The 13,966-nt window shown below is 37.8% G+C and overlaps 1 protein-coding gene across 1 annotated transcript in view; it reads left to right on the top strand.

The window, feature by feature from the left end:
• CHD9 (chromodomain helicase DNA binding protein 9) overlaps window positions 1-13,966 on the top strand; it is a 214,081-nt gene that overhangs the window by 196,711 nt on the left and 3,404 nt on the right. The window contains 5 exon segments of the mRNA XM_040633303.1: window positions 3,707-3,846; window positions 4,143-4,364; window positions 8,137-8,265; window positions 11,178-11,282; window positions 13,837-13,965. Of these exon segments, the coding sequence (XP_040489237.1) occupies window positions 3,707-3,846; window positions 4,143-4,364; window positions 8,137-8,265; window positions 11,178-11,282; window positions 13,837-13,965 (725 nt within the window).

Raw genomic sequence — 13,966 nt, forward strand, 5'->3', positions numbered from 1 at the left:
TGACTCTACCTCTGAAACTAATACACTATATGTTAATTAATTGAATGTAAATAAAATTTAAAAAAAATAAGAAATACCACTGCTTGTACTCTGATAACTCTACTATAAAATGGGATTGACATTTCTATCATCTGAATATTTTATTGCTATTGCAGCTGAAGGTTGTACAGCCTTCACCTTTATGTAACTCTTGGGTAAATAATATTTTCTTTAATAGTATAAGCAGTAATTATAATGCAATCTGCAGTAATACAAAATATTTAAAAGCCTTATACATTTAAACTAGATAGAGTTATTATCTAAGCATTATAGCTCATCCATCTTAATAATTGCAAATGTGAAATCTAGATTTGCCTTCCAACACGACTCTTAGGAAATCTGTTAAAAATTTTTTGCCTTTTCTTGTTTGTGAAATGAAGGGTTGGGGCTGGAGAGAGGTAGCATTGTTGGGTGGGTTAAATAATATATGTAGAGTGGCTATTATGGAGCCTGGCACTTAATTAGATGCTAAACCGATGTTAAAATTTAACCGATGTTAAAATCTAAGCCTAACAACAGGTTTTAGAATTAGATACTAAATGAATGCTTTATTATAGTTATTAATATCCCAAAGCCTAAGCCCTTTTTACATTTATGTAGGTACCCTCTGAATTTTATCTGAAGGTTTCAAGTAAAGATAAAAGTTGTAATATAATTTATGAAGGAAATAGTAAAATATCAAAAATGACAGTAGAACAAAACTAAAGAGCTCATTCCAGAAACTACCTAGAATAGTAACCAGAGGATGATGATGGAGCCGCGGAACAACCTGGGGTTGAATTCTGTCTGTCTGGCTGTGACATTGGGCCAGTAACTTAATGTTTCTGATCTCATTTATAAAATAGGCTTAATAATACCTCTGTGTTTTTGTTGTTTTGTTTTTGATGATTTAAGAAAACATTTGTTAAACCTAGCTCAGTGTATGGCACTTAGTAGGCATTCAGCAAAAAGAAGCTATTTTTAATGTTGTTATAATTACAGCTAAGATAAGTGCAATACAAGCTTTATAGAGTAGATTAGGTTAAATTTTCCATTTTGGATTCTAGCTTAACAGTAATATTCCTAGAAGTTGCTCTTAGAAGTAAGTGTAGGTAGCTGTTTTGTTGTTGTTGTTGTTTTTAAGAATTTATTTATTTGAGAGAAAGAGATAGCGAGAAAGAGCATGAGCAGGTGAGGAGAGGGAGAACCAGGCTCCCCGCTAGATCCCAGGACCTTGGGATCATGACCTGAGCCGAAGGCAGACGCTTAACTAACTGAGACACCCAGGTGTCCCAGTAGCTGGGTTTGTGTTTTTTTTTAAGAAGGAAAAGAAAAGACATCACGAGAATACATAATTGGCCAAATAGAATATGTTTATGAATGGCCAAATAGGGTACGTTTATAAATGTGCACTTTGGTGTGTATACAATTGTTTTTCCAAAGATAATTAAGTACGTTTTTATATAACTCTGGAATAGCAGTAGAGGGAAAGTAAAAAGTAATGTAAGACACTGTCTGCCTTTCAGTTGCTTGGTAGACTAAGACCTACATGTTAAAATATTAGACAAACATCAAAAAAAACAAACCACAAGATAATATGTTTTGCTATACAGCACATTATAGTTAAAAAATACTGGAGAAGAGGGAAGTCACTACTGTCTAGAAACTTAGGCAAAATCCTCTGGAAGAGGTAGAATTGAACAGGATCTATAAGAGGAAGACCAGATAATGGTCTTTCTGGAAAGTGACATTCGTGGGCAAGGGAGAAAAGGGGCAGGGAACAGCATGGACCGGAGACTTAATAGTATGATTTTGTGATAAGACTGACCCAGCTAGTGTGTAAATTCCTACTGGAGAGAGATTTGTATGAAAGCAGAGCCTGCTTAGAAAAGGTGAATCCAGATTATAAACAACATGAAAGCTGCGCTGGGACAGGGATTAGGGGTTGGGGGTCATGCAGGAGAAGGCGCTGATGTAAGGCATTTCATTCATATTAGAATAGGAAGCCATGAGAACGTCTTATAGAACAGAATGGTACTTTTAAAGATGATACTTTGAGAAAGTTGGTTTATTATTATAGCTAAAATGTACTATAGTGAAAGTATTTTCAAACCATATTTACAATATTTTGTTAATCTGGTTATAATGAAATTCACTTTGTAGATAATGAAAGTTTTTTTTTAAATAAAGTTATGTCACATTCCTATTGTCCTTTTATATGGAAGCATGGTTTTTAATCATTGTAACTAGCTATTCCTTACCATATGAATTAAGGTACCATTTTGAAACTGAGATGTGGTGAATGTAAGTGGCCTCCATAAGGTTACATGACCAGCCAAAGGGCAACTCCTTATTCAAGAATACACTGTACTTGCTCTAAAAATTCTCCTGAATGATTGAAAACGCATTTCGCACTATAAGCTATGAACTACTTAAAAAAAATTTCATCCTTAATAATGTTTTCTTTTTTCTTAAGATTTATTTATTTTAGGGGCGCCTGGGTGGCACAGCAGTTAAGCATCTGCCTTCAGCTCAGGGCATGATCCTGGCGTTATGGGATCGAGCCCCACATCAGGCTCCTCCGCTATGAGCCTGCTTCTTCCTCTCCCACTCCCCCTGCTTGTGTTCCCTCTCTCGCTGGCTGTCTCTATCTCTGTCGAATAAATAAATAAAATCTTTAAAAAATATATTTAAAAAAAAGATTTATTTGTTTTAGAGAGAGAGAGAGGGAAACAGAGAGCAGTGGAGAGAGGCAGAGGGAGAGGGAGAGATTGTCTTAAGCAGACTCCATGCTGAGCACAGAGTCTGATGCGGGGCCCAATCTCACGACCCTGAGAACATGACCTGAGCCAAAACCAAGAGTCAGAACATAACCGGCTATGCCACCCAGGTGCCCCAATATTTTCATTTAATAAGAGAGTTGTAGATTATGTACTTTTTGAGGACAGGAACTGCATTTAACTCATCTTTGAACCATCATAGTACCTCATACCTACATATAAGTTATTTGATAAATATGTATTTATTGGGGGGAAAATGGCTGAATGCATGGAACTGTTTCATTCATACCTCTTAACACACATTTTTATTGAGGGTCTGCTGAACTGAGGAATGATAAAGGTCAGTTTAACTTGACAACTAAAAGGTTAATGGTGATCTTAAAATACCTTAAGAAGGCTGTCATGGTAATGGGCTATGGGACATTGAGGAATGTGTTGGTCGTGAAGAAGAGGAGCACAGCAAAGACCAACCTTTCAGAAGTTTGAAAGTTATGAAAAGGCTGAAAGAAGTTCATTTTTTGTTTGAGTTAGGCCGTGTTTTTAAGTTGAGAAGAAGACTCTAATTAGAATAAGATATTTTGGCACAAGAAAGTAAAGATAGTTGGAGTTAATGGATTCAAAGGAAAAGGAAGGGTTTGTCTTGCATATGAGGAAGACCTGCTTCTTCCTCTAAAAGGGAAGGATAAGATGTGTGAATGTCAGGGTCAAAAATTTGAAGAGACAGATCGAAAAGTTTCTTAGAGTTCTCCCAGTTTTTAGGTGAGGAATAGGGGTGTTTTTAGCCCCAAAATTCCTTGATTTAGAATATGTAAAATAAGAACTAACACTTTCATATATTTAGAAAATGACTACTTTTAATTTGCGTAAGATCTAGATTTTGACCACTATTTTGCATTTTTTTTCATTAGGTACTTCCATTCAGTCAACCCTTGGTGCCAATGGAGTTAGATTAGACAACCAGCCTATAGTCAAAAAAAGGCGGGGAAGAAGGAAGAATGTAGAAGGTGTTGACATCCTCTTTTTTAACAGAAATAAACCACCTAACCATGTAAGTAAAAACTACTGATCCTTGAGTCCAAAATTCAATCCTAGTAAATATACATATTGCTGTTTTGTGAATGTCTTATAGCATAAAAATACAATTAGGAAATTAGACTGTACTTCTGGATTATATCTCAGAGGAATCCAGCACTGACCAAGATTCATGAAAATTTTCAATTTGAAAAATTTAGCAGAATTTTAAACAACTTCCTTCTTTCCTCTTCAAAATGATTTGCCTTATTAGATCAAAACTCGAATGATAAAGCATAGAAATGAAATTTTCCCTTGGTTGTTTTTCTGCAGGTTACTTTAGGCTTAACCACCTCACAGGTTTCTACAGGGATAAATCCAGCACTGTCCTATACTCAACCTCAAGGAATTCCTGATACGGAAAGTCCAGTTCCAGTTATTAACCTCAAAGATGGGACAAGACTTGCAGGCGATGATGCGCCAAAGAGAAAGGATTTGGAAAAATGGCTTAAGGAGCACCCAGGTTATGTGGAAGATTTAGGAGCTTTTATTCCTGTAGGTGATGCCTTACAAATCTTGATATATTTGATTTGTGGTTTATCAAATCCATAATGATGAAGTGTACATTTTTACCCACTTGTGTAAATATGTGTTCTGCCCAAGAGTAAGGAAAATGAACAGAAAAAAAGAATGACCATTTTTCCTATGATACAACACAGTACCATTTCCATTTTTCCATTCTGCGTTTAATAATAAAAATCACCTCCAATATACAGAGTATATTAGACCCAATGAAGCTTGTAAAGAATGAAGCTTGTAAAGTTTCCAGTCCTTTTCCTCGGGGAGTTTACTTTAAAATACTAATGATCATATTAAACATTTATTGAGACTTAGCTGTGTGCCTGGTGGCACTTAACATATATTATCTTATTTAACACTGCTAACACCTTTTTTTTTTTTTTTTTAAAGATTTTATTTATTTATTCGACAGAGATAGAGACAGCCAGCGAGAAAGGGAATACAAGCAGGGGGAGTGGGAGAGGAAGAAGCAGGCTCATAGTGGAGGAGCCTGATGTGGGGCTCGATCCCAGAACTCCAGGATCACGCCCTGAGCCGAAGGCAGACGCTTAACCGCTGTGCCACCCAGGCGCCCCAAACACTGCTAACACCTTTATCAGAATGGCATCATTGTAACAATTTTCTAGATAAATTAAAACACTGAAATTTGAAGTAAATAGTCCAGGCCACACAATCTTAAATCCAGTGTCCAAACTACTACTCGTAAGCTCTCCTTCAAGCTGTCACGGTACAGCTGTTGTGTCTCTGCAGACGCACATTGAGTTTACACAATCAAAGGGAGAACTGTTACAGTTCATTTGCGGTTTTTGTCCCCATCCTTTGTGCTCGCTATCTTATAGGCATATGGCTTTCTTACTCCCAGAAATCTATTATTTCATTTTGCAATACTTGACCGTCAGATGCTGATGTACGAAATTTGCATCAGATCCTCCATACAGTGCCCGCGGCAGGCCTAATGTATCTGCCTTCGGTGGAGTGGAGAACCCAGCGAAGCGGTCTAGTACTCTGGGAGCTTCTGAAGGACTATGTCCTGTTCAGCTTTGTATCCCAGGACCTAGTATATAACTCCTGCTCCATAGTATAGTATCTAGCTCCCTGTAAATATTTACTGAGCCAATGATTAAAAACTGAAAGTCTTTTGAAGACTAAATACTATATAAAGGTAAAATTGTTATTTTATTTATTAGCAGAAAAAAATCACCTTGTTACTTTTTTACAACACAGAACCACAAAAGCTCCACACTCCAGTCCCTGCAGTGGTCTTTGTATCTGTACTGTGTACTTCATCTAGAATTTTACAACGCTATTATTAACACCAGGAAATCACCTCATAGTCTAAAATAGAGTGCCTTGGACTCGGCTTTCAGATGCCTTTCAGATCCCTAGTTTTCTCTCAGGATGCCTCTAATTCTCAAACTTTAATTACTTTTTTATTTTTAAAAAACCAAATAAAGCTCTTCTAATTGTGAGGGGAGGGGTTTTCACTAAATATGATGGGTAAGCATAGAACAAATACTGCAATTCTAACAATAATGAGAATCATTAGTTTAACCCTATAACAACATGTTAGAAAATAACATGTGGTCAGTCAGTAGATTCTTACTGAGTAACTGCTGTGTGCTAGTTCCTCTTTTAAGGGATGGAGGATAAAACCATGAGCAGTATAAAGTTCTTGCCCTTGCGGCACTTCCACTGGAGTCTGTAAGGGGCTCTCCTATCTTTCTCTCATTACTGCAGAGGAATCTTTATTAATTTTTTAAACTTACAGCCATTCATCATTTTAATTGCAAATTTTATCATAGTGTTTGAGGTAACATATAATATTAAGATTTTAAAACAGCGTTTATTGTGATAAAGAACACAAGATAATGATTAGTTTGATTTCTGAAGGATACTTTTTTTTAAAACAGCATTTGTTGTGACAATACAAGATAATAGTTTTGGTTTCCGAAGGATATCTCACATTAATGATTTCTTAGCTTTCACGCTCTATTGGGATATCTCTATAGCTAAATAGTTATAACATGATAAATGTAGTTATATAATAACGGATATGTATAGAGTACCATGGAAACAGATAAAAGAATAATGATTGACTCTGCCTAGGCAAAGTATCCAGGGAAATATGGAAAGAAAATAGAGCTGACATATATGACTGGTGGATGATAAAGAATAAGTAGGCATTTGACCAGGTTAACACCAGAGGGGAATATTCTAGGCATTGTAAAACAAGTATGAAGTGTTTAAAAAAGGATAGGACTCGGGGCGCCTGGGTGGCACAGCGGTTGAGCGTCTGCCTTCGGCTCAGGGCGTGATCCCAGCGTTATGGGATCGAGCCCCACATCAGGCTCTTCCGTTATGGGATTGCTTCTTTCTCTCCCACTCCCCCTGCTTGTGTTCCCTCTCTCGCTGGCTGTCTCTATCTCTGTCGAATAAATAAATAAAATCTTTAAAAAAAAAAAAAAAAGGATAGGACTCTAAGGCCTATTCATAAAACAGTGGCCGGTCTGATATTGCAGGGTATGTGAGGGAATGAGTGGCGTAATAGTAGCTGGATAGAAAAGGTGAGTTTAGGTCCAGGCTGTGATGGAATGGGTCTGCCACGCCGAAGAGTTTGAGCATTCATCTCTTGCAGTGTTCTCATTGGTCGGAAATAGCTACAAACATCAAACCCTGCTTTGTTAAGTTGTAGAGGTGAGCGGCATGGTTTGATGGAAAGAGTTTCATAGCCAGATACTACCGCCTGCTCGTTGCACGACCTCGAGGAAGGCGACCCCTCCAAGCCTTGATTCCCATTCGTAAAATGCAAGAATAATATCTTTTAATATCATGAAGATTACTTGAGGAAAGACTGTTAGTGAGATGGAGAGAAGAGGAAAGCCACAACTGGCACAAACATAGATTGTAGCCACACACAAAAATCTGCTGTTTTGGATGCAGTTTATCAGGAGAAAAAGTAAAGAACTGTACAATTTAGAGGAGGCTGCTCCAGCGTTATCAGTAACTCCTTCAGACAGCACTGGCGACACAGTGATCTGTAAGAGCATTTAAGGAAAACCTCATTTCAGGAGTCCGAATGCACACAGAATGATAGTGTTGTGATTGCATAATGACCTTGAATATTTGATTAAATATGTAATTTGAGGAGAAGATTTATATATTTTTAAAGTCATATTTAATACTTTTATTATACAGTTGACCCTTGAACAAAACAGGTTTGAATTGTGTGGGTCCCCTTATACATGCTTTTTTTACAGTACGGGACTGAGAATGTATTTTCTCTTCTTTATGATTTTCTTAATAGCATTTTCTTTTCTTGAGCCTACTTTGTTGTAAGAATACAGGATACAATATAAATATAACATGCTAAATATGTGTTAATCAACTGTTTATATTATAAGTAAGGCCTCTGGTCAACAGCAGGCTACTACCAGTTAAGTTTTGGGGGACTCAAGAGTTACATGTGGATTTTCGACTATGCAGGGGCCGCACCCCAATCCCTATGTTGTTCAAGGATTAACCGTGTAAATGTAAAAATATTTAATGTTTAACTATTTTAAAAGTGTATCTAAAGTATATATATAATATACTGAAGGGAAAATAGATGAGATATATGTATTTTCAATACGTAATATGTATTATATATATGTACCTTCAATATTGTAGAATTAAATTACTTGGATTAGCTCTTTTGTACTATTTGCACAAGTGAAGATTTTAAAGCTATTTCTTTGATTATATGTTTTAGAGAATGCAGCTTCATGAAGGGAGGCCCAAACAAAAAAGGCATCGTTGCAGAAACCCTAATAAACTCGATGTTAATAGTCTTACTGGAGAAGAACGTGTTCAGCTGATTAACAGAAGAAATGCCAGAAAGGTATGTATATGTTTATTCTTAATTCTTTATATTTAGGAGATCTTTAGAACACTGCTTCATTATGCGGTATTTTCTAACAGACCTGGAAATGGGTTAAAACTAGCAGATTTGTGGGAAAAGACATGGACTCTAATTTTACACAATTTAATTTCAATTCCCACATCTTTGGCTAAGCCATGGAATAAAGTAAGCAGGTCCCGTGACACATCGGCGCCTAAACAGTATGACACTGCCAAAGGGCCCTGCGTCCAAAGCAGCGGTTCTCAGCACTGGGCAGTTTTGTCTTCCAGGGACATTTGGCATTGTCTGGAGACATTTTTGGGAGCCCCACCTTTGGAGGTGGGGAGGTAGGTGTTGGGGAGGTGGCAGGCAGGGGAAGGATGCTGTTGGCATCCAGCAGGTAGAGGCCAAAATGCTGCTAAACGTTCTACAGTACGTAGGACAGTCCCTCCCAGTGCCCATCCAGAATGCCCACAGTGCAGAGGGTGAGAAACTGATGAGAGAGCCACCATTCTCATCAGGCCGTCATAGATTTACATTTTTATCACTCTAATTTCCTATCAGATGGCCATAAAGTATCTTGTTCCTTTAAATCAGCCTATTACAGGGGTGCCTGGGTGGCTCACTTGGTTGAGCGTCTGCCTTCAGCTCAGGTCATGATCGCAGGGTCCCGGGATCGAGCCCCGCTGAGCAGAGAGCCTGCTTCTCCCTGTGCCCCTCACCCCACTCGTGCTCTCTCCCTCTCTCTTTCTCTCTCTTAAATAAGTAAAATCTTTTTTAAAAAATCAGCATATTACATAATTTTCTGACAGATGAAAAAAAAATATCTTAAACATTTTAGTGCCTTATAGAATAAGGGCACTGCTTTGTTTATCTTACTGCTTTTTTGACTGATGAATGGTAAGAGTCCAGTTTTTCCAAATTCTATTTCTAAACCAAATGTGGTTCAACATTTGTGTTTCTCCAAATTGTTTTTGTTTATGGGTTGGTATATGTCTCCTTCACCTCAAAAGTAAATGGTAGAACACTTGTGGCACCCTTTTGTAGGCTTATAGCTCTGATATTTTTATTCTTTATTTTTTATATGGATAAGCATGCAACCAAATAAAAAAGAATAAGAACAGCAAGTTTCTCATTGAGTTCCTTTACTCACAAATTACCTTAACAATTGTTTTAATATTGTTATATGCCCCAGCTCATTAAAATTAATACTGATTTTTCCCCAATTGTATGGAGAGAGCTTATTCAGCTTTTGTTGGTACTCTAAAATGATGTTATAGGGAGATTAGGGAAAGAACAAGATGATGTTTTGTTTTGTTTTTTTAAGATTTTTTATTTATGTGACAGAGAGACAGCCAGTGAGAGAGGGGAATACAGCAGGCGAGTGGGAGAGGAAGAAGCAGGCTCCCAGCGGAGGAGCCTGATGTGGGACTCGATCCCATAACGCCGGGATCACGCCCTGAGCCGAAGGCAGACGCTTAACGACTGCGCTACCCAGGCGCCCCAACAAGATGATGTTTTAGTAGCATTTTACTTAATTTTGTGCTTTCATAGATTGTGTTACAAATCTTTGCACTTCATCTTACAACAAAAGTTAGCATTTCTAGATATGAGTAAATTAGTCTTAGCCAGTTTTAAGGAAATGGAACAATCTTGTATTTTTACTTATTAGGTATTAAAGACTCCTAATTTTATCTTTAATTGTTACAACCTGACAAGGGGCCTGTTCATTTCCCTTAATTTGTATTACTTATTGTTCTGAGTCTCAAGCGTATAGGCTTAAGGATTGAAAAGAATCCACCTGCTGAATCCCCATAAATCACGCAGAGGGCCTCCGTTTAAACTGGAGCTTAACGAAGGGGGTAACAAAAAGGAGAAGGCGACAGAAACCTCAGAGACTAAGTAAAGACTATAGGAAATAGCAGAAAAGAATACTTACAGGTATTATAACTGACCGTATTAAAATCCTGTCTGTATTTTATCAAGAGATAGTATATATGCAGAAAGGTATGGAAAGAGGAATTACAAAGTATCTTTAGACTCCAAAGGAACATTAAGTTGGTAGATATAAATCATTTAAATTCAAAATATTTTTAATTTCCTTCTAATTATTATATGTAGTTTTTAAATTTTTTCATATTGTGATTAGTTGGTTATATCACTGTTCACATTCAAAAGATGTGTATATTTGTATATTTCAGGGTTTTAATTTACATAATAGATAAGAGCATGAGTTGTGAGACCTGAGTTTGAAAGCTGGCCCTAACGCTTACTAGCTGGCTTTAGGCGACTTACATAACTTCTCTGAGGCTTAATTCCTTCATTAAAAAATGGAAATAATACCGTCTCAAAGGATATAGTGAGAACTAAAATAAATTTACATACTTAAAGTCCTTAGCGTGATACTTGGTGTATAAGAAGAAGAAGAACTTATTTGTTATGTGCCTGACACTGTCCTAAGGCACTTGAATTGTTTCATTTTATCCTCATAAAACCCTATGAGGGAAGTGTTGTTGTAATTCCCTTTTTATAGGTCAGAAAATGGAGGCTCAGAGAGATTTACTGATTTGCCCCGGTTGGAACAGCTGGTTAGTCTGACTCCAGAGGGTATGTGCTCTTAACTAGGCTATGTTGTCTGTCCAGCATAGCAGGTGCAGTAAATGGTAATTACTCGTTTTACTATTTTAGTCACTTTACTTAAAGCACTGAAAATTTACATCCACGTGTCTGTATAGTATATTAGCAGTGGTTTTGGCTTGTGGTAGTCCTTTTTAATATGGTAGAGGTCGTCAAAGGTAATTCAAGAAACACATGTATCTTAAAGAAATAAACTCTATATAGCACAGAATAAAAGCAAATGTCTTCATATTTAATAATGTTTTTAAGTGTCTAACAATCTCTTTCATTTACAGGTTGGAGGTGCATTTGCTCCCCCTTTGAAAGATCTGTGTAGATTCCTGAAAGAAAATTCAGAATATGGAGTAGCTCCTGAATGGGGAGATGTTGTTAAGCAGTCTGTGAGTAATTCCGTAAATACTAACTCACACATCATCTTAAAAATTAGATGCCATTTAGTCAGACTGAGAAAGACAACTACCATACGATTCTATTCATAAGTGGAATCTAAAACCAGAAACAAAACAAACAAAAAGCAGACTCAGATCTATAAATACAGAGAATAAACTGGTGGTTGCCAGAGGGGAGGTGGGTGGGGAGGTGGGCACAATGGATGAAGGGGAAAGGGAAGTGCAGGCTTCCAGTTACAGAATGCGTAAGTCACGGGGCAGATGGCAGCTGCACCACGGTGAGCGCAGCATAATGTCTAAACCTGTCAAATCACTAAGTTGTACACCTGAAACTAATACAACATTGGGTGTCAGCTATACTCAAATTAAAAAGGAAAGTTAGCTGCCATTTAATTATATCAGAGATGAAATTTTAAGTTAAGCATTAATATTGTGTGAACATGAGCCAGTGTTTAGTTCACAGAATGCGGAATCAACATACACTGATCTGTTTTTATTTTAACCTCCAAGATGATTATTTGAGCACGGCCACAAAGATTAACCAAAGATGTGGGGAAAGAAATATATAAGGATATTCATCACAGTATAGTAGTAAAAAATTGGGAATGTATTAGTGGTCCATCCATATATTGGAAAACTGTGCAACTGTGCAAAAATTATACCTTAGAAGAAGAACATCTAATGACAAGGGAGGAAAAGGTGACAGTGTGTTAAACGGAGTGGTAATTAAGCTCTCGGAAAAGCAAAGCCTAACCGTGTGGTAAATGCCGAATAAAGAATAGCTGTTATTTCTACAAGTGTCCAAATGAAAAGGGCAGGCTATGAAACTACGTTCGTTGTGATTCTGTTTATTTTAGAAATGGAAGTGGGGAGAATTGTAGAATCTGTACATATGCACAAGGGAAAATGAAATATCCATCCTAAAATGTTAGCAGTGGTTCTCTCTGAACGGTGACATTATAGATGACTTTTTTGCTGTTGTATTTTTTCATTGTCTTGTTTTCTGCAGGGAACCCTAATGCTTTTGTAGAGAAAGCAAATAAGTTGATCAGTTCAAAACAAAATTTTAAAATAGTACCATGAGAGTCTTTGAAACTGCTGTCTAGAGGCGCATGGCTGCCTCAGTCAGGAGACGATGCGACTCTTAACCTCAGGGTCATGAGTTCAAGCCCCACACTGGGCGTGGAGCCTACTTTAAAAAAAAAAAAAAAAAAGGTATTGAAACTGCCGTGTAGAGCTGTCTAGAGCTGTCACAGGTGGTAACCACTAGGCATGTGTGGCTGTTGAGCACTTGAGGTGTGGCTGCCTGAACTAGGATGTGTAATAAGTGTAAAACACTGGTTTGGGATTTTGGGGTTTGAGTATAGTTGACACACAATGTTACATAGGTTTCGGGTGTACGACAGTGATTTGACAAGTCTATGCATTATGCCGTGCTCACCACAAGTGTAGCTACCACCTGTCACCATACAACACTGTTACAACATCACTGACTGTGTTCCCTGTGCTGTGCTTTTTACTCCTGTGACCTGGGGCACCTGGGTGACTCAGTCAGCCTCCAACTCTTGATTTTGGCTCAGGTCATGATTCCAGGGTCATGAGATCAAGCCCCACTTCAGGCTCTGTGCTGGGTGTGGAGCCTGCTTAGGATTTGCCCTCTCCCCCTCCCCCCTTAATTAATTAGTTAACTAATTAATTTTAAAAGCTGTTCTCACAACTTAGGACATAAATGGAGCCTGTGTCTCCCACTCCCCTTCACCCATTTTGCCCATCCCCCCACCCTGGTTCAGGATTTTGAAGACTAAGTTTGGAAAAAATAGAAAGTATCTTTATTTTCATAGATTACATATTGAAATGGAAATATTTTGGTTAAATTATGTTAGACTATATTACTAAAATTAATGTCACCTGTTTCCATTTTACCTTTTTTAATGTAGCTGCTTGGAAAATGTAAAATTTCGTATGTGATTTACATTCTGTTTCTCTTGGACAATGCTGGTCTAGAGGCTCTACACTCCCGCCACTCCTAGGAGCTCTGAGCCCAGAAAGTCAGGGGAGAGTCACTTGAATAGCTTCCTCAGCATGGCTGTATCTCCCTCCCTTAGTCCCGGAGTGACAAAGATTCACATGAAGCATCTCTTTGTAATCTTAACCTTCCACTTACTTCCTCTGTCCTCTCCCTGTCGTTTGTCTAGCTTGGAAGAGGGCACTTCTTTAGTCTTTTAGAGCAATCGGTGATGTGAAACATGGAAGAGTGTGGAAGTAACCCTCATGAGAAAATGTCTTTGGACCTTGTGTTTTCTAGAACTCTTATACCAACGTGGAAGAAAGCTAGAGGCCTCTTCCTCCTCTCTTACCCTATGAAAAAATAAGAAGTGGAAGAACTCTTTCATGCCACTACTTACAATGTGAAATGAGGCCATCTCTTTCATAATTGATTACGTTCTATCAGTACAAAGTTTATGAAAACTTACCGATTTTAATGTGATAGCTATTGATTTTTATTCTCATACAGCTGTTGCTGCTGATTTTTTTTTTTTTTCAGGGATTTCTTCCAGAAAGTATGTATGAGCGTATTCTCACTGGTCCTGTTGTGAGAGAGGAGGTCAGCAGGCGGGGGCGACGGCCTAAAAGTGGAATCGCCAAGGCCACGGCGGCAGCGGCGGCGGCAGCAA

This window comes from Ursus maritimus, unplaced genomic scaffold, assembly GCF_017311325.1.
Source record: "Ursus maritimus isolate PB19 unplaced genomic scaffold, ASM1731132v1 scaffold_19, whole genome shotgun sequence".
Taxonomy (NCBI): domain Eukaryota; kingdom Metazoa; phylum Chordata; class Mammalia; order Carnivora; family Ursidae; genus Ursus; species Ursus maritimus.